The sequence below is a fragment of the Nelumbo nucifera genome, chromosome 1, assembly GCF_055504915.1.
Source record: "Nelumbo nucifera cultivar China Antique chromosome 1, China Antique-T2T, whole genome shotgun sequence".
In the NCBI taxonomy this organism is placed as follows: domain Eukaryota; kingdom Viridiplantae; phylum Streptophyta; class Magnoliopsida; order Proteales; family Nelumbonaceae; genus Nelumbo; species Nelumbo nucifera.
The window spans coordinates 206,147,707-206,167,912 of NC_142649.1; the positions used below are offsets into that span (position 1 = coordinate 206,147,707).

The 20,206-nt window shown below is 34.7% G+C and overlaps 3 protein-coding genes across 3 annotated transcripts; 1 reads left to right on the top strand and 2 right to left on the bottom strand.

Annotated features, from left to right (window-relative positions):
• Positions 1–697: 697 nt before the first annotated feature.
• LOC104590667 (putative purine permease 11) lies at positions 698–4,098 on the bottom strand. Its single transcript, XM_010249389.3, has 2 exons — positions 3,935–4,098; positions 698–2,376 (listed from the first exon to the last, which is right to left on the bottom strand). Exons 1-2 carry the CDS (start codon positions 3,969–3,971, stop codon positions 1,277–1,279), a joined length of 1,137 nt encoding a protein of 378 aa, XP_010247691.1. The 5' UTR covers positions 3,972–4,098; the 3' UTR covers positions 698–1,276.
• Positions 4,099–10,239: 6,141 nt separating this feature from the next.
• Positions 10,240–12,505, bottom strand: LOC104590668 (F-box protein PP2-B15-like). The gene is made up of 3 exons (XM_010249391.3): positions 12,064–12,505; positions 11,678–11,799; positions 10,240–11,512 (listed from the first exon to the last, which is right to left on the bottom strand). Exons 1-3 carry the CDS (start codon positions 12,238–12,240, stop codon positions 10,921–10,923), a joined length of 891 nt encoding a protein of 296 aa, XP_010247693.2. The 5' UTR covers positions 12,241–12,505; the 3' UTR covers positions 10,240–10,920.
• A 2,991-nt stretch (positions 12,506–15,496) lies between these two features.
• LOC104590672 (uncharacterized) lies at positions 15,497–18,314 on the top strand. Its single transcript, XM_088886919.1, has 3 exons — positions 15,497–15,986; positions 16,259–16,377; positions 16,520–18,314. Exons 1-3 carry the CDS (start codon positions 15,810–15,812, stop codon positions 17,943–17,945), a joined length of 1,722 nt encoding a protein of 573 aa, XP_088743045.1. The 5' UTR covers positions 15,497–15,809; the 3' UTR covers positions 17,946–18,314.
• The last annotated feature ends 1,892 nt before the right edge of the window (positions 18,315–20,206 follow it).

The following is a 20,206-nucleotide window of genomic DNA, read 5'->3' on the forward strand; positions in this document are numbered from 1 at the left end:
CCTAGCCGAGAATAGAAAGAAGGAAATGCCAATTACCTACCCCCCATCCCAAGAAAAAAAGAGCTACTGATGTCCTAACGACAATCTTTAATTTAAGTAGGTCCTGCTTTGTGCATGCTCCTCTAATATATTTTGAGAATTATGTATATATTGTTCAATGAAAATCCATCTAAGCTCATTTAAAAGGTGAATCAGTCGCCATAGGCATAGGTTACTTATATTTGAAAGACAATGGAGTATCTTTCAGCTAGTATTTGTTCTTGGATCCCAAGAAACTGGAAAATCATTGCCAATGGGCTTGCAAAATCAGTGGTACAGAAGGCTCTCATGAGCATCATCTGCCTTAATTCTAATACAACAACTTGTATGCCTTCTCTATTAACAAAGAAGAATATCCATCTAGGATGACAAGGGGAGCCATGGCCCATGGCACATGGTTGTGATTCATGGACAGCAATAATAACATTGTTCATCAGCTTGTCCTTCCAACCTAAAATACAAAGAATAAAAATGGAAACTTTGACAATTAAATTGTTACCAATGTTTTACAGAATTGATGTTATTTCCATCAAGGTCGATCTTGCAGCTATTAAAAACATTTTGTCAGCTTTATTACCTTAGAGCTTTACCCAGCATGCATCAACTAGTTTTTCTCCTAGTAACTAGCTTATATTGAACACCCACAGTCTGACATTCATGGACTGAAATTTGGTCTGATCAACTCATGTTCAACTTTGTGTCATACATGGCCATTAACAAATCATCATCATCATACATGTCCATTACCCAATGTTGGTAAAAAATTGTAACTCCCCAAGCGCACAAAATAATTGCCAAGAGCCATCCTTCAGAAGTTCAAATCAACAGCCACAAGAATTGCAGTGAATGTTCAGGCTTCAGGCCTCTCACCCCATTGTATCTTTTATTTCTGAGAAGTATGAATTAACCAAAGAAAAGTAAACATATACAAATAATCAAATCAAGTGAACCAAATGGTCTTTCAGGGGTATTTGTGGTCTTGGGAGAGGTGGACTGGGTACAAATTTAATCATTGGCATTACTTTTTCACAAAGAGACAAGCTTGTCGGCAATAGGCTTTACCATTACACCAAGCCATGACCCCTAATTAACCAATTATACAAATGGGATACAAATTTATAACTGGCACCCAACACAATAAAAAAGAGAATGGGTTAAATACCTCCAACATAATATGTTTGACAACATTTGAAAATAATCCTATATCACCAAAAATAAGACATGATACCTCTCTCTCTCAAGACATAGAACCATTAGTTACCTCATTGATGTTAGTTTGTTTTGCCTTCAGCTTAGAATCATCAATATAATGCTGGTATAAATAAGAAGCAAATCCCCAGATTGCCAACAACATGGCCACCACCTTCACCCCATCCATCTTGTCATGCAAAAGTATCACAGCAGCAACGGGAACAAGAGGCAAAGCCAAGGTACTAATTACGTTGGAAAAGAGAGAAGATGCCACAAAAATCAAACCCACAACCCCAACAGAGCAAATCTGCCAAGAGACAGCTGTCCAAACCAAAGTCATCACATAAGATACTTTCCCCTTGCCAAATTGGTCCATTTCTTCCTTCAAGCCCTTCCATTCACCACTGGCAAAAAGACCCACAATGCAAGCACAAGTAGCAACTAGGGATGTAAATATTTGCATTTGCAAGACTATAGAGAAAGTTTGCTTTTTCAGAACCTTCTGGAAGGAAAGCTGCATGAGGGAAAGTATTAGGGAGTAAGCAGCAGATGCACCAAGTGTGCATAGAAAACCAAGAACATATTTTCCCTTAGAGACTCCTTCAGGTTCTGCAGAATCAGAACGGACTGCAATGAGGGAGGCAGATAAGGTAAGGAGAACAATACAATTAAGTATTAAAGCAGTAAATTTTTGAGAATTGATGAAGAAGGAGAAGACTGCATTGAAAGCCAATTGGCTTGCACAGATGAGGGCATAGGTTGAGGCAGAAAGGTACAAGAGCCCAACTGAGTACAGCATGTTGTCACCAGCTATAAGTATGCCAAGGAACAGATAAACTACAACAACAGTAACAATAGAAGGCTGTGCAGAGTCGGTGGAAGTTGTAGAAGGATTTTGGGAGGATGGAAAGAGAAACAATGGGAGGAGAAGGATTGGAAATGCTGCAGTTTGGACAAGTGTTGCCATCCATTTACTATTTCCACCTTGGTCATAGTAGAACCTTCCTAGAAGAACAGCAGCAGATTGACCAATCAGAAGAAAGGCAATGTTTAGTGCCACTAAGAGCCACCAATGCCAGTTCTTCGGTTTGAGGGATGGTTGATTGACAGCAATTCCATCTTTCGGCAGTCCCAGTTCTTGGTACTCTGTAGCAGAAACAATATAGGATGAAAAGAAATTAGTTTATATATAAAGAGGTGTTCCTTTAATAAGATCAATGCAAATTTCTGAAGAATATAACGGAGGATTGTTCAGTGGAGAAAGAAGAAAAGTTTCTAATTATGAGATGTGATGTCTAACCAAATAGTGAAGGACTCTAATGGTTTCAAAATTAAAGTTTGCCCATCTGGTTGACCATTTCTTACTTGGGTACTTGGCATTTCATTTTCTTGAACCTGCACTTGACCTAAACCATTGCATCCCTTCTTCCATGGCTCCATTGGTATCATTATAAAATAGATCAAAAAATTTTTACATCTTTATTTCTTACTTGGGTACTTGGCATTTCACTTTCTCGAAGTGCACTTGACCTAGACCATTAGATCCCTTCTTCCATGGCTCCATTTGTTTCATTATAGAATGGATCAAAAATTTTTTACAGCTTTATTTCTACACCTTTTACAGTGCAAACAAAGTTTTCACCCAAATGACATTGAAACAACTGCAGCCTAATGTTTCTATAAAAGAAGATTTTGACAATATAAACTACAGAAATTCCAAAATGGTTCTCAGAGGGGAGAAAGAACACAACAGTCTGAAGGATGGTTGCTTGTCATTGAACCTTTCGATCACAAATCCTCTTTTCAGTTACAATATGAGAATTTCCAAAAATACAAATTAATAAAATTGAAATAAAGCAGTAACCCAATTCCCTAGAGTATCCACCAAAAAAAAGTCCAAGTGATCACCAACACAGCTGCAGGAGAGAAACAATTTTGAAAAGATACTTCAGAGATTATATAGAAATCCACTTCTCTTTTGGATCATGGCAACATGAAGTAGAGAAAGTGAATTCGTTTTGTGGAAGTGTTAGCAAGAACAACGCAGTACAGTGAACTAAGAACCAATTAGCAGTATTTATCAGAAATGGATGAAAAGCAAGAATCCTTTTGCTCTTCAATAGGTGGAAGCTTGGGACTTGTTCTAAGGATTGCCTAGGAAAAGCAGTTTAACATACTGTCTCTAGAATCATTCCTTTCGGAATAGATTGAAAAAAAAAAATTAATTCCTTTGCTTTTCTTTTGACTTTCAAATTTCAAAGTGAGTTAGTAATAACAAATATTTATCAAATCTATTAGCAGATATGGATGAGTAGTAACTAGTAACAAGCCTTGTCGAAACAATGAAGAAACCAGTTTGTTATATTTGGAATTTGTGGGTCTGTGGCCTTTGAACAAATAAACGGCACACTGTTTTGTACCGATGAAAACAAATTAAGAACTTGCTCATCTTTTCTGGTTGTCAGAACAAACAAGCACGTCTGTGACTTCACCTATTTTCTGTATCAATTCAGTACAATCCTCTGGAATTTAAAACTGAACTAAAACCCAACGTTCGTTTGCTCAAAAAATCACACTTTTATATAAAATTTGGAGAAAAAAACCCTTTGGTACCCCTTCCTTGATGAACGAAGCATTAGAAAACTGAATTGGGGGGGGGGTTATGGACATTTTGAAGAAAAAATCGATGAAGAGAGAGAGAGACCTGGTATACTGAGTCGGATTGATTGAACCTCCGCCATGGAGAATAGCGCCGACGAGATTGAGTAATTCGAAGTTGGAGTAGGAGTGCCGTCGGGTTTATTTCACCTTCAGTTTCGGTTAGAGTGCATCGGTTCGGCACTTCGGCCTGGTTAAATATGGAAAACCCAGGTATCAGTATCACTGCCACTGGTGAGGAACTTTAGGATTAGGGACGCAAACGGATCGGATCCGAACCCGATCCGATCTGATCAAATCTCCGGCCCCGGATTTAGTTTCTGTAAAATTTAACAAATTAATAAAAGAAAAAATATAACAACTTATACAAAGAAAAACAAAAGTACAAGTTTTTTAATATATATTTATAGGATCGGATTCTTTTAGATTTGATAGGGATGATCCAAATTTTGATCAGATTTTTAATTGAATCTTATTATTCACAATTGATCTGTTCTGCAAATTTGACAGAGAATCGATTCAAATTTGCATTGGATCGTGATCCGAACATTCGATCCATTTACACCCCAGAAACTTAGGACCTAGTCAAATTTGCATCGGGTAGTCTGACTCTAACATCGATTTGACAATGAGGTAGAGGTGAGAAGACAAAAGAGTCAAAGAAATACAAATTATTGAGTTATTGTGACCAACACGAGGTTGGATTAGGGCCATTAGGCATGGTGGGGTCCATTGGTTGGAAAGATTGCTTTGGTCAGATAAGATTGGGATTTGGAATCTTCTTAGCACTAATAATCTAGGGTTCCATATCTTGACATGTGTGAACCTTGATTGGATGCATTAGTATATACTTGCCTTGGATGTCAACGGGCAGATTCCGTTACGTCAGCATATTCTATGCTAGTGGGCCCGTGCATCGCACGGGAAAAGTTTATTTCAAAGATTAAATGCACCAATGCAAATAAATCAAATAATTAATTTTGTTGCTAATTTTTTATATTCTATCTATTTCCATCTATATTTATATCCATATATATACATATATGGATATATATTTATATTCTTTCTCATTCTTGTTTTTAAATGAAATCATTATAAATATAACAAGTCAAAATTTCATTATTTATCATAAAATTCATATTTATTCTCTAATAATACCATCTGTCTCTCTCTCTTTCTCAAACTTTAAGGGTCACTTTGGAAGGAGTACAAATACAAATATGTATAATATAAATACATACAAAGTACAAGGTTTTGCACTTTACAAATTTGTATTTATACTCCTTTCAAACTGAGCTTAATAATCAATGTTTGTAATATCTCCCGTTCCCATTAAATTTCTCTTTTCCTTTTAAATCTCCTTTAATCCTTTCTGGCTCTATCTAATAAAGTAGGGGGTGCTAATTAGATGAATTGGGTTAGGTTAACGTCCAACATAAATATGAACCTTAGGTTAGGAATCAATTAACAGTAAAATAGCTAATTAACCATAATAACTGTAATTACTATAATTAATTGTGAATTACAAAATTAATTATTGATTTAATAATAGTAATTAGCAATGAAGTTAATTAACTTTATTTACTTAATTAATAGTAAATTAATTAATTAGATATGAATTATTTTGTGTCTAATTTATATTTTATATTCCATTTTTATTTTTAATTTATATAAAAATCCTACAAAATTGGAATTTGAGCCCTAAAATTTACAGTCAATTAATTAATTTACTACAATTAGCAGTAAACTATTAAATTAGCTGGAATTTTGCATAAATACTGTATTTAACCATAATATATTCAATTACTATGATGACTGGGTGATATTTGAACGATTTGACCATCTGGGCCAACGCTGAGTTCAAAATAAAAACTGAAATTAACACTAAATTAATTAATTTACTCTAATAGCTGTAATTAACTGCCATGAAACTTGGGCTCAAGTATGTTGATCTTCCTCGAGAGACTTCTTTGTACAAGAAGTATCACAAGGAAGATCCTACCCTGAGAGATCCCAAGAGCATAACCTCCTAGGGATGGCAATTCACTAAGGGGGTGTTCTTTTTCTGGATTTTGAGAGGGGGGAAGTTGGTCAATAGGATTTGATTCTAATTGATCAAGAAACTCATGTTCTTTTTCTAGATACTAGTAAATTTGCATATGCTTTGTACGTGGCAATTTTAGATGATGAATATAGTAATATATATTCAAATATTATGTCCAAAGAGAGTAATATTATATGTCTATAAAATAATTCTATATTAGCGATGTTCTAAATGTTTTCTACAAATATTATGTATTTTTGTCTTTCTTTAATTTTTATTATTTAATTATGACATAATGGCTTGACCCATTTGACCCAAATGGTTGAATTGCTTACCTACTACCTAGATAGAAGGACAATTTCATTTTTTTGGTTCAACGTTGAAAAAAAAAGAGATTTAGGGTCCGTTTGATTTGTGGACATGACTGAAAGTAATTTTATTAGTCTATTTATTATTTTCTTATCAATTTATTAATATTTTATGAATATATAATTATTATTTTATTAGTACTTTGTTATTATTATTTTATTAGTATTTAATAATTAATACCTTAGTATTTATTATTAATTTATCAATTTATTACACTTATTAATTACTTTCTTATTTGTTTATTAATTTTATCATTTTGATTATTGTTTTAGAATTAATTTATTATTATTGAATAATTAATATGTTAGTATTTTATCATTACTTTAATTATATTATATATATTATCTGTACTTGATTATTCTTAGTATTTAATAAATAATATTTTAGCTTTTTATTATTACTTTGTTTTTATTATTTTATTAGTATTTATCATTAATTTACGAATGTTTTATTAAAATATAATTATATTATAGTTACTTGAATAATATTTTTATTATATTTTATTAATAATTTATTATATTATTATATTTTAATCTTATTTTCTTATTGGTTTATTAATATTTTATTATAGTATGCTTATTTTATAAATATTTTACTAATATTTTATAATTATCATTATTATTTTATTATTACTTTCATAGTATCTTATTGTTTAATTATGTATTTATTTTTATTATTATTTATGTTATTTATATTAATATTTTATTATTTTATTATTACTATTAATTTATTATTTTATTAACATTAGGGTTTGGGGGGCCTTTTGCCATGAGTTCTTTATTTCTTGATAGACTCTCATATGGGAATCCCATTCTTGGGGGGAAGCCTGGAATGGCTATTCTCCCAAGAATGGGAATCGGCATCCAATTCCACCATATGAGCATTAGTACCTTAAATATATGACTTAATGAGAGGGATTTGAATGAGATGAAAAATAATAGTTAAAATTACATGTTTTGGTCTCACAATTAAAAAGGGGCTAAATTCAAATTAAAAAGTAATTCTTATTTATGGAACTTGTTTTTATTTTATAAGATGAATATACAATTATAAGAGATTTGCTCAAATGTTAATTTTTTTTTTTGCAAAATTTATGTATTTTTCATTTTTAATTGTTTACTATTTAATTATAGCATCAAATATTGACTTGACCTAAGAGTTGAATTGTTGACCTAGATCAAATAGGAAATCAATTTCATTTTTTGGTTGGTTTTGAATTTGTATTTCATTTCCATTATCAATAAAAAAATTATTGCTTATGACACTTATTTTTCTTTAATATGATTAATAAAATATTAGAGAAATGGCCCATTTTTTATATATATATATTTTATTTTTGAATTATTACTATTTTAAATATTTTATTATTAATTATGATATCATGGATTCACCCAATTAACGGGAATGGTTGAATTGGCTTACCACCACTTAGATGGACGAATCATTTTGTTTTTTTTTTTTTATTTTTAAAAGGATAAATTGTTGAAACCTCCCCTAAAGTTTTTGACCATTGTTGAAATCTCCCCTAAAGTTTGGTAATTGCAATTGCCTCTCTTGAACTTTCTAATACAGTATCAAGTAGACCCCCTCTCTTAAAATCCTCTAACAAGAGGCACACAAATGTCCAAAATACCCATGCATTTACTATTGAGGCTGGTTTTTGCATAACAAATAATACAAACTTTATGAACAACAACAAAAAAAAGGAAGTTTGAATTGCAACTTTGAGGGATTCATATGAAGGGAAAATTTGGAAAATAAACATTTTAGTCAAATTAACTACATGGCTATTTTGGACATTTTCATGCCTCTTGTTTGAGGATTACAAGAGAAGGGGTCTACTTGCAACTGTGTTACAATGTTCAGAGGAGGTGATTGCAATTACTCAACTTTATGGGAGGTTTTCAACAATGGTCAAAAACTTCAAAGGAGGTTTTAGAATTTTACCCTTTAAAAAACATGGGTTTCATATTATTAAAAAGTATTTGATAAACATGGGTTTCAAATTACTTTTCAAAATATTTATTTTTATACTATTAAAATTAATGTTGTGTCTTTAATCCATAGAATTTAATGATAAAAAAATATATCTTAAATATATGGTTTAATGAGAGAATATATCCAATTAATTAGTTTTAAATTTTACATTCAATTTTCATCATTAATAAAAATGCTCCTTATTTATCATAATTATTGTTGTTTAATATATCGAATATATGATGCTAAAATGTTCCTAATTATTTTTTATTTTTATATTTTTACATTTTATCTATTTTTGAATTTTATTATTTAGTTGCGGCAACATGGATTAACCCATTTGACCCAAAATGGTTTAATTTCTTACCACCACTTAGATGAAAACACTATTTTTTCCTAGGTAGATTTTAAAAGTACAAGTTTTTATGTTATTGGAATTATTAATTTATTATGTATGGATTTAATTAATATAACTTAATGATGAGAAGAAACAAAAATTTTTTAAATATATGATTTAATGAAGGTGAATGTAAGTTAATTCCTTAAATGCTGGATTTAATGAGAGGTAATTGAATGCATTGGATATCTTAAAATGTTTTAAATATATGATTTAACGAAGGTGAATGTAAGTTAATCCTTAAATGTTGGATTTAATGAGAGGTAATTGAATGCATTGAATATCTTAAAATTACATCTTTTCAACTCATTTAATATCAATAACTGATTACACTATTTGCCCTCATTTTTTATCAATAAATTTAAATATGTAGGGGTAACTTTTTCCCCTAAAAAATTCCAGAAATATTCTTGAGGCTATTCGTGATTTTTAAAGTAGTATAGATATGGGGGACTACACAAAGTTTATTTTCCTGGGTATCACTAAATTTCCCACTTGTGGGGAAAGTTGCCAACACTTGAATGGGACAAAATGCCCCTTTTAATATTAGATTTATTATGTCTAAAATGGTCATTGCCTTATTTACATGCAAAATAAAAGAACATGGGTAAATGCACTTACTTGGGTAAGTCTTTCTTGGGAAAATGAATTTATCTGGGTAAATAACTTACCAAAAGCGAACAGAGCCTTTTTGCAGAATGTCATATTGGACCTTAGTAGATTTAGCAAATAGCTTGTTTGTGTTGGATCAACCCTTTACCATATGAAATTTACTGATTTTACTATTTTACCCCTAGAACATACTATTTGGAAATGTTGAGTTCAATTTGCATTATCTCATAAAAATATTTTTCAACCTCAAAATAATGTTGAAACAATACAGATAAAAAATAAAAAATTAATAATTAATAAATGAAACAATTAAAATTAAAAAAGAATTAACGAGTATAAAAATATTAAAACAATTAATAATTTAAACAAATAAAAAATAATGAAATAATTAAAAAATTCTAGTTAATAAAAATAAGTAATAATTAATAAATAACACAAGTAAAATTAATAAAAAATAATTGATGTTTAATAAAAAATATTAAAATAAATAATAATTAGTAAAAATAAATTATAATTAATAATAATAATAATAATTTGCTCCATTTGAAGAATTTCAATTAAGTGGGGACTCGAGCTAAGATTCAGGCCCATTCAACCAGCTTTGATTTCTCAGCTTTCTCAACCCAACCTCTGCCTTTTTCAAAGCATAAAAATTAAGCAAAGAAACTGAATTTTAGTTGATTAAGAGGATGTTTGGAAAGCCTTTTCATGTAGTTTTTTGGACTTTTCAAAGCTTGGAAGATCCATTGGAAATGAAAGACAGAAAGCTAGAAAGACATATGCCCTAAAAATCTCATGGAAGCTCAAAATAGACAAATATCCACAAGCTTCAAACAAAGTTTCATGTCTTTCTGCCTAAAAACTTTTGTTTAACTGTTTGGTAGACCATAGTAGACTAGGATACTTACCAAATGATCTAGATCTTAATAAAAAAAAAAAAACAAAAGCTCATTCTTTCGAAAAAGGCTTGCCAATTGTCACACAAATTTATTGAATAAATATAAGGGAAAATTCCCGTTTAGTATCATGTACTTTGGGCTTAGTGCCACTTTGGTTCCCAAACTTTAAAATGCGACAATTCAATATCCAAACTTTTAAAACGTGGCAACCTAGCACATGTCGTTAACTAACTGTTAACCAACCATTAAGTGACATTTGAAAAAGACACAAATGCCCTTCAAGTGTTATTTAATTTTCTTTATCAACCATCTAAACGTTGACAAAAAATGAACATTTGAAAATAGAAGAGGCAAGGATTTGAGACTGTTAATTCTTTGTCAATGTTTGGATGGTTGATAAAGAAAATTAGATGGCACTTGAAGGAAATTTGTGTTTTTTCAAATGTCAGACAACTAATTAAAAGCAAGTTAATAGTAGGTACTAGATTGTCATGTTTTGAAAGTTCGGATACTGCATTGTCACATTTTAAAGCTAAGGAACCAAAACAGCACTAGGCCCAAAGTACAGGGTAATCAGAAATTTTCCCTAATAATAATTACAAACACTAAAAAATAAAAAAAAATAAAACCCAAGTTCGTTTTTCTTTTTCTTTTTCTTTTTCATCAATGAAGGATGTGGCGCCACTTAAGCCAGTTATTCAATCGGTGGAACACAAAATTTGACTTCACGGTACTCAAGCTCGAGGCCTCACTTCAATGCCTTGAATAATAATTCCTCTCTTCCAGTGGTTGCTATTTTCCTTTAATTTCATTGTTACTTCTATCTGCGTACCATCAAAAAAGAAGTATCCCAACTCGATCTCCATCCACCCATCATCTCTGCGACGTGGGGTGACATATGGGAGACGCTCTCTTTCCTTCTCTGTTTCATCTTTGTTGCCGTTTTCCTCTGGATAAAGAACACTATCGAATTCATCGTCTTCATCGTTGTCATCAGAATTGAGATCACCATCCACATCTCCACTCTTGTCGTCATCTTCATTGTTGTTGTTGTATTCATGATTTGGATTGACACCACCATCTTCATCTTCATCTTTATTGCTGCTGTTGTCTACGGAATTAGGTAGATATGCCCTGCGTGTGGAAACTCGACTTCCAATTTCTACTGTAATCTCTGAAGGCGCTGCATCCAACCCTGATGCTTGTTTCTCAAATTTCAGGATCAGATATGCACCATAAAGTGTTTTGGGTGAAAAAAAAACCGAATTAATCGTTGCACCAATTTCCAACCATCGGACGCGCTTAAGTTTAACCACCTCTGAGAACCTATATAGTTTATACATATCCACAGAGTTAAAAAATTTAGGAATCTCTCTCCACAAGATGAACTCAGTCTGGAATTTTGGGAGATGATATTCACTAAGACAGTTCAGTAGAGAGAGAGAGAGAGAGTCAAGGAGAGGAATGATTTGATTCTATATATAAACTGACCTTGATTCTGGCATGGATGTCCTGGTCCAGTAGCTCTCTACTCCTTCCATTGCAATGTTAGGGTATCCTGTACTCAACATTAAGCATTTCTTGCCAGTGGATTTCTCCAATTTGAACAGGAACTGCATGAGCATCCAAAAATAAAAAGATCAACAATGTAATATTAATAATTGAATCCTCAATGCTTGATTTTCCTCCTATCATCTTCTAAACCAGAACCCTATATATATCCATCTATCTTCACAAGTAATTCTCTGTATCATTTTCGGTTGTGTTAAACACGAAAAATGAAATGGGTAATTTATGACCCAAGTATTAAATTAAAATTTATAAAAAATTAGGATGTTAAAAAGAACACAGAAGTTCAAAACGTCAACCGTACTTACCAAGTTGCCGGTGCCAATGGGTAGATAATTGCATAAACGATCATAAAGCTCTTTCTTCGACCGGAAAAGTTCTGTCCAGGGAACTGCCTTGAGAACATCTTCATAATCCGGTGGCAGCAGTGCCTCCCATGTAGCATCAGACTCATCTGATGATTTGGATACCAAAGAAGAAGCCATGGATGAACTCCAATTCTCAGCCAACAAAAAAAAATTGCCTTCTATTATATTTCTTGTGTGTTCTGACTTTTGAGTGTATAGAAACGTCAGAACCGGAGATGCTGCCTTCTGTTTCAGGCAAGATGTCACGATCTCTTTCTCATACTTCCCAAAAGAAGAAAAGAAGAAAGATTTATAGAAAGGAAGAAGATGAAGTGGTTGTGAAAGCAAAACATTTAACTCATGTTCTGAGACGCCAATCCCGACTCTTAATTTATGAAGATTATCTTTGTTCCGTCTTTCTCTGTTTTTTAATATATCATATGCAGAAAAATGGGAATTGCTTGTAAAGACTCTCATGTACTTTGTTTTGTTTTGCGATAAAGACTCTCATGTACTATGATAGTGAGACAAAGACCCCTTCCGTTAGCCTTCTGTCTAAGACCGTTACAATATTTTTTAATCCCTATACTGTTCATCTCCCTTCTAATAACTATTCCTCCACATTTCTCTCTCTATATCCCTCTCTCTCCCTCCCTCGATCTCTCTTCTTCCCCTTTCCCTTTCTCTCCTCCTCTTTCTTCTTCCACGCAGTCGGTGCCTTGTCGCTCTGGTGTACGCTCCTCAATCCTCCAATGCTCTCCGGTATCTTGTGGGAAAGACAGTTGTCGGAAAGATCGAGATTTTTGAGCGAAACGAAATTTCCTAAAGGCTCTGGAATCTCTCCGACCAGATTACAGTTAGGAAGCCATAGATTTTCTAGCTTGGTGAGGTTTCCAATATGCAATGGCAATGGACCTGGGGTGAAAGGGTTGTAAGCCAGTGCGAATCTAGTGAGCTGGGTGAGATTGGTAAGGAAGGCAGGGATGATACCATTGAGCAGGTTTCCTAGTAGACAGAGGATAGTGAGGTTGGGAAAACGGCCAAAGCTCGGGGGGATGTGGCCGGAGAAGTTAAGCGAGAGATCCAAGGAGCGCAAGTTGACAAAATCAGGAGTGAAGTCGGGTAAGTTACCGACGAACAAGTTGAGGGGCAGATTCAAATGGTGAAGGTGGGAGCAGGAAGAGATGGAAGCAGAAGTAAGGGAATCGTTAAAGAAATTATCAGCGAGGGAGAGGATTTGAAGGGTGGGAAAGCGGCAGAAATCAACAGGAAAATAGCCATAGATGTGGAGTCCTAAGAGGTAGATAGAGATAACGGAAAGGGAAAGAGGATCACAGACAATGCCAGTCCAATTACAGGGAGTAGTGTTTGTGACTTGCGGGGGTAGATTCCAATCGTGGAGGCTACCAGTGGAATCATCGAGATGGGAATTCTTAACTTGGTGTAAGAAGATGGCGTCTTATGTAAGAGAGGCGGCCAGAAAACAAGGGAGGAAGAAGAAGAGCAAAACAGAGAAGAGAACCAACAGGGTACGAATCGAGCGATGATGTGTCATTTTTTAGGAGAAGAGAAATACTTCAAGGGGTTTAGTTTCTGGAAGAGAGATAGAGAGAGAGAGAGAGAGAGAGAGAGGTATAGGTTCAGGAAAGCGGGAAATCGTCGAAGGGGGGCAACGAATGATAAAACAGTTGCCGGTCGGTTTTGGGTGGAGTGGGAGAGCTCAATAAAAGAGAATAGTTGCGTGGGGGATTTCGAAGAAGAAATCCATTTTGGATTACATGAGAAATTAGAGGTGCATGATAATTGATAATTTGATACATCCATAATGGGGTTAGGCTGAATATAACAAAAGCAGAAAGCGGATGTTCTGTTTTTGTAACAGAGCAAAGATCTGAGTGAGCGAGAGTGAGAGCACGAGAAAAGAATGGTTTCAGTTAAAGGATGGGAGAATCACGGAGGAATTTATGCTCATAGGGCAGAAGTTAGAACTATCTGCCTTGCTTACGAGCACTCCAACAAAACATGCATGCTACTATGGATGTGTTATGTGTAACGTGATCTAAATGTGACTGCACTGCAAATTCTAGTCAAACTGCTTCTCCATTCGGCTACTCCCATTCTCCCTCTATACAATACCAATAATGTATTGTGAGGTCGTATGCAGAGGAGAGCGACAAGGCACCGATTGCGTGGAAGAAGAAAGAGGAGAGAAAGGGGAAGGGGAAGAAGAGATTGGGGGAGAGAGATGTAAAAAAATAATTATTAGAAGGAGAAGATGAACAATATTTTTTTTTGTCCCAATAGTTATTAAAAGGATAATATGGGGATTAAAAAATATTGTAATGGCCTTTTTGAACAGAATGCTAACAGAAGAGTCTTTGTCTCACAGTTATAGTACAGAGGTCTTTATCACAAAACAAAGTACAGAAGGGTTTTATCACAGACCCCATAATACAGGGGGTCTTTGTAATGCTCCAAATCATATTCAAAATTAAAAGTGGATTGAAATTTCAAACCAATGTTACAAGTTACAACTTGGATTGGCCACCGAACTGTTTTGGCCACTTGCCTACAGGCTGAACGATCTGCTTGTCTGGTTTAATCATTCAACTTGATTGGACACCGATACAGGACATAGTGCTGTTGATGTGTGGCTTGGAACAAAATGGTGTTTTTATTTTTGTTGAGCAATATCAACTTTTTCTCTTTGGTATCATTGCTTCAGAATCGTTTTCAGTTCATTGGCAGCAATGAGCTGCAGCTCTAAGAAATGTCAAATCGTTTTTCAAAAAAACAGTACCACGTTGGATCTACATAGGCATTTCAACAAACACCCATGTATCTCATTATTTGGTTTAGCTGATTATTAAAAATCGGGCATGCCTCAAAAATCGGGACCCCACCGATGCATGAAAAGCAGTGATAAAAATTTGGCGCTTTATGCATCAGTGAACCATTTCCCTCAATGGTTGACTGATGTGTATCCTATGTGGTGCTTACCTGTCAGCACATACATGAAAAGCAGTGATAAAAACCACCTTACCAAACAGCATAGTGTTGCTCTCTGCCTACGTGGCAGAAGCGTTTTTTTGTGAAAAACGGGTCTTGGAAGCATGGGCCTTGAAAATCGGTCTCAAAAAGCGCCCATGCTTCCAAACACCATGTTGGTGTTGCTCCAAGCCCTGACTTCTTGATTTCTGAAGCATGGCTTGGAGCACCGTTTTTTATGAAAAAATGGTTCCAAACAAATGCCCGTTTCTTAGAGCACCGTTTTTTCGGATGAGGCACCGTTGCTCAAGGAAACGGCAACGATGCAAACAGCCCCTATAAAGAGTCTGTATTGACTTCTCAGAGGATGAGTTCAACGTTTTGCTTTCACAACTACATCATCTTCCACCTTCCTATAAATTTCTCTTATTTTCTTCCCCAGTATTATGTGCTTATCTTATAAAGAGTCTGGATTGGCGTCTCAGAGCATGAGTCAACGTTTTGCTTTCACAACTACTTCATCTTCCTCCCTATAAATTTCTCTTATTTTCTTCTTTTGGAAAGTACGAGAAAAAAGAGATCGCGACATCTTGCCTGAAACAGAGAAGGCAATATCTCCGACACTGGCGTTTCTATACGCTCAAAACACTAAAAGAAAAAGAAAGCAAATTTCTTTTCTTTGCTGAGAATTGAAATAGTAGTATACTTGGAGTTCATCCATGGCTTCTTCTTTGGTATCCAAATCATCAGATGAGTCTGATGCAACATGGGAGGCACTGCTGCCACCGGATATTGAAGTTTTTGTCGAAATGATTCCTCGGTCAGCACTATTCCGGTCGAAGAAAGAGATCTATGATCGTTTATGCGAGGGTGTAACCTTTGGCTCTGGCAATAAGGTAAAAGGGTTGATGTTTTGAACTTCTGCACTCCATTAACATCCTCACTTTTGTAAATTTTAATTTGATGGTTAGGTCATACATTTTTCATGTTTAACCCAATCGATAATGTTGTAACCCATTTGATTTGGTGACCTCCAGTGATATGATTTTGTAGATAAAAAGTTAGGAAGATAGAGAATTAATTGTGAAGATAGATGAATTAATTATAAGAGGAAAGTCAAGCATCGAGGATACAATTGTTGAATTTTTATTTTTGGATGCTCATGCAGTTTTGCTTCTTGGAGAAATCCACTGTTAAGAAATGCTACAGGTTGGGTGCAAGAGAGCTTTCTATTGTATCGGCATCAGAACCGAAACGCTGGACCTGGACATCCATGCCAGGATCAAGGTCAGTTTATATATAGAATCAAATCACATCTCTCCTTGACTCTCTTTATGATTATCATCTCCTGAAATTCCAGACTGAGTTCATCTTGTGCAGAGAGACTTCTTAATTCTTTTTTTACTCTGTGGACATGTACAAATTATAGGTTCCCAGAGGTGGCTAAACTCAGGCGCATCCGTTGGTTGGACATGGATGGATCGATTTACGCAAATTGGTTGTCCCCCAAAACACTTTATGCTGCTTATCTGCTCCTGAAATTCGATGAACAAGCATCAGGACTGGATGAAAAGCTTTCAGAACTTAAAATAGAAATTGGAAATCTAGTTTCCACGCGCAGGGTATATCTAATTAATTCTGTAGACAACAACAGCAATAAAGAGGAGGATGAAGATGGTGTTGTCGATCCAGATCAGGATTTCAACAACAATGAAGACGAAGATAGCATCCCCAATCCTAAAGACAGCAGTGAAGCTGATGAAGATGAAGATGAAGATAGTTTTCTGAATCCAAAGGACAACGGTGATGAGTATTGTGAGGATGGTGTTCCCATTGATTCAAATGGCAATGACAACAGAGATGAAGATGAAGATGGTGCTGTCAATCCAAATCAGGAGTACAACAACAACAGCAATAAAGAGGAGGATGAAGATGGTGTTGTCGATCCAGATCAGGATTTCAACAACAATGAAGACGAAGATAGCATCCCCAATCCTAAAGACAGCAGTGAAGCTGATGAAGATGAAGATGAAGATAGTTTTCTGAATCCAAAGGACAACGGTGATGAGTATTGTGAGGATGGTGTTCCCATTGATTCAAATGGCAATGACAACAGAGATGAAGATGAAGATGGTGCTGTCAATCCAAATCAGGAGTACAACAACAACAGCAATAAAGAGGAGGATGAAGATGGTGTTGTCGATCCAGATCAGGATTTCAACAACAATGAAGACGAAGATAGCATCCCCAATCCTAAAGACAGCAGTGAAGCTGATGAAGATGAAGATGAAGATAGTTTTCTGAATCCAAAGGACAACGGTGATGAAGATTGTGAGGATGGTGTTCCCATTGATTCAAATGGCAATGACAACAAAGATGAAGATGAGGATGGTGCTGTCAATCCAAATCAGGAGTACAACAACAAGAACAATGAAGGTGAAGACAGCATTCCCAATCCCAAAGACAACAGTGAAGCTGAGGATGGTGATCTCAAACCCAATGACAACAATGGTGAAGATGAAGATGGTGTTATCGATCCAAAGGACAACGTTGAAGAAGATCGTGAGGATAGTGTTCGCATTGTTTCCAATGATAATGACAAGAAGGATGAAGATGATGATAATGATAATGAAGAAGAAGAAGATATTATTGCATCAGAAACAGAGGAGCTAAAAGAGCCTCTCCCAGACATTGTCCCACGTTCCAGAGATGATGGGTGGATGGAGATTGAATTGGGATATTTCTTTATTGAAGATGGGGATGAAGGAGAAATAAAAATGACATTCAAGGAAGTAAGCAACCGTTGGAAGACAGGGCTTATTATTGAAGGCATTGAAGTGAGGCCTCTAGCTTGAGTCGCTCTCGGTACCGTAAAGTCAAATTTTGTGTTCCACGGATTGAATAACTGACTTAACACTTAAGTGGCGCCACATCCTTCATTGATGAAAAAGAAACCCAAAATTTTTGAATATTGGTTTTATTTTTTTAGTGTTTGTAATTAGTCATCATATTGATGCAATAAACGTAGGCATCCATCCAAATGCAGTCTTACAGAAAAAAATATACTTTAATGAACTTAAATCCGGTTTCGTTGCTTAATTTCTATGCTTTTTGAGAGGGACAGAGGGTTGGGTTGAGAAAGTTGAGAAATCAGAAATTGTTCAAATCTCAGCCCGGGCCCATGTAATTGAAATTCTTCAAATGGAGTTAAATCCGATGTAAATACTTCAAATGGAGTTAATAAAGTGGTAAAGCCCGGCTCGAGCTCAGCACCGATCAGGTCCTCGAACAGGTTTAATACTAACCCTATAACAATGTTTAGATATATTTTCATGTTGTTTTTGGTTTTGGGTCTTGTTTTTATTGATCCTTGGCTTTTCAAATGGTAATATAAAAAATACACTGAAAATTTGCAGGTCAATATCGAATTAAACTATAAGATCATCTAAACGGTTTTTGAATCGCCATTGACCTGGATGGTTGGATCATTTGGCCCGAGAATTGTTCAGGCAATCGATTCTGTTTTATCCCAAATCTAGTTCTTAACCAAAAACCATTGAATTGGTCAATGATTCATTGATTCAGATGGTCGAACCATCAATCTATTTAACCCATTTAACGGTTTTTGATCATTTTTTTATTTATAAATTTTTTGTCAGAATGAACCATCTATTCAAACCGGATGGTAAAATCATTGACCCAAAAACCAGTGTTCAAAACGATTCCCGTTCTGTATCATTTTTTAAAACATTGGGAGAAACTAATTCCATACCGGTTCAATTTATTAGCATCCCAATTCCTAAAGTGTACACTTATTCATTATTCTTTTTCCTACCTTTTCTTTCAAAGTTCAAACCAAAGAAAATCTGAAAGTTCACACGTGGCAAGTTATAGCCCTAGATTTTTTATTTTTTTACTCAAAGGGACCATTTACACAACGGGGATAGCCCCATAGTTTATCCCCAAACACATAACCCCTAACCCAGTTGCAGGTGGGCCCTTTGATTATTAGTGCAAGAAGATCCCAATCTCTTCCCAAACCAATGGGCTGGGCTCCACCATGTATAATCCAAATGCCTTTTGGTTTGTATCTCTGTTGTCTTTTCTACCTCACTGTCATGGATGTGAGACTTCCCACCCAACTGACCCAAGACCAAAAGTCACCGTAATTGACTTCTTCCAATCTAATAGTATAGACTGTACACACAGCCTTTGATATATGACCAGTGATATATCAAAAAGAAAACAATTAAGTACCAAAAAAATAAAAAAAACAATTATAAAAAAAAGCGAAAACGATTAGGAAAGTCAGAAGCTTTTATCTCTCCCCACGTTCCAGAGATGACGGGCGAATGGAGAATGAATTATTGGAGTATTTCATTATTGACGATGGGAAGCTACTAATAACAATTGGAAGAATGGAATTATGGTTGAAGGCATCGAAGTTAGTCCTTCACATCTCGGTTCGGTATCGTGTGATGTTAGATTAGTCATTATCTTTGTTGAATAACTCGTTTAAAGTGGCGTCAATCATGGTTTTTAAAACCGACCTGGTGATCGAATCGGTTAGGGTCCAGTTACCGGATCAAATGGTTTCATCGTTCAAACCAAATGCTCGGCTCGTTCTGACAAAAAAATAAAAAATGGTCAAAATCATTCGAACAGTTAATCACCCAGTTCGATGATTCGCTAATCAAAATCAATGATTTTGGGGAAAACGGAACTGGTTACCTGACCAGTTCCCGATTTTTCGATCTGACTGTCCGGTCCGGTCTGATTTTGAAAACCATAACGTCAATCCTCCATTGATATGAAAGGGAAAAAAATCGAAGAGTTTTTTTTTGTTCTTATTTGCTTATTTTTTTTTTTAATTATTATTGGTAATAATTCATCATCAATTCATCGTCGATGCTTTATCTCAAGTATGTGGCGTCTGTTTCATGAATCGTATTTAATTGGCCAATTCATTCTATTTAAATTTATATCCATTTTTAAATTATTAGTGCTTAACTTTGTTTTAAAAATTAAGAAGCCTATCATCCATCCACCGTAACATTAAATGTTGTAAATATATATATATATATATATATATATATATATATATGTCACATCATCA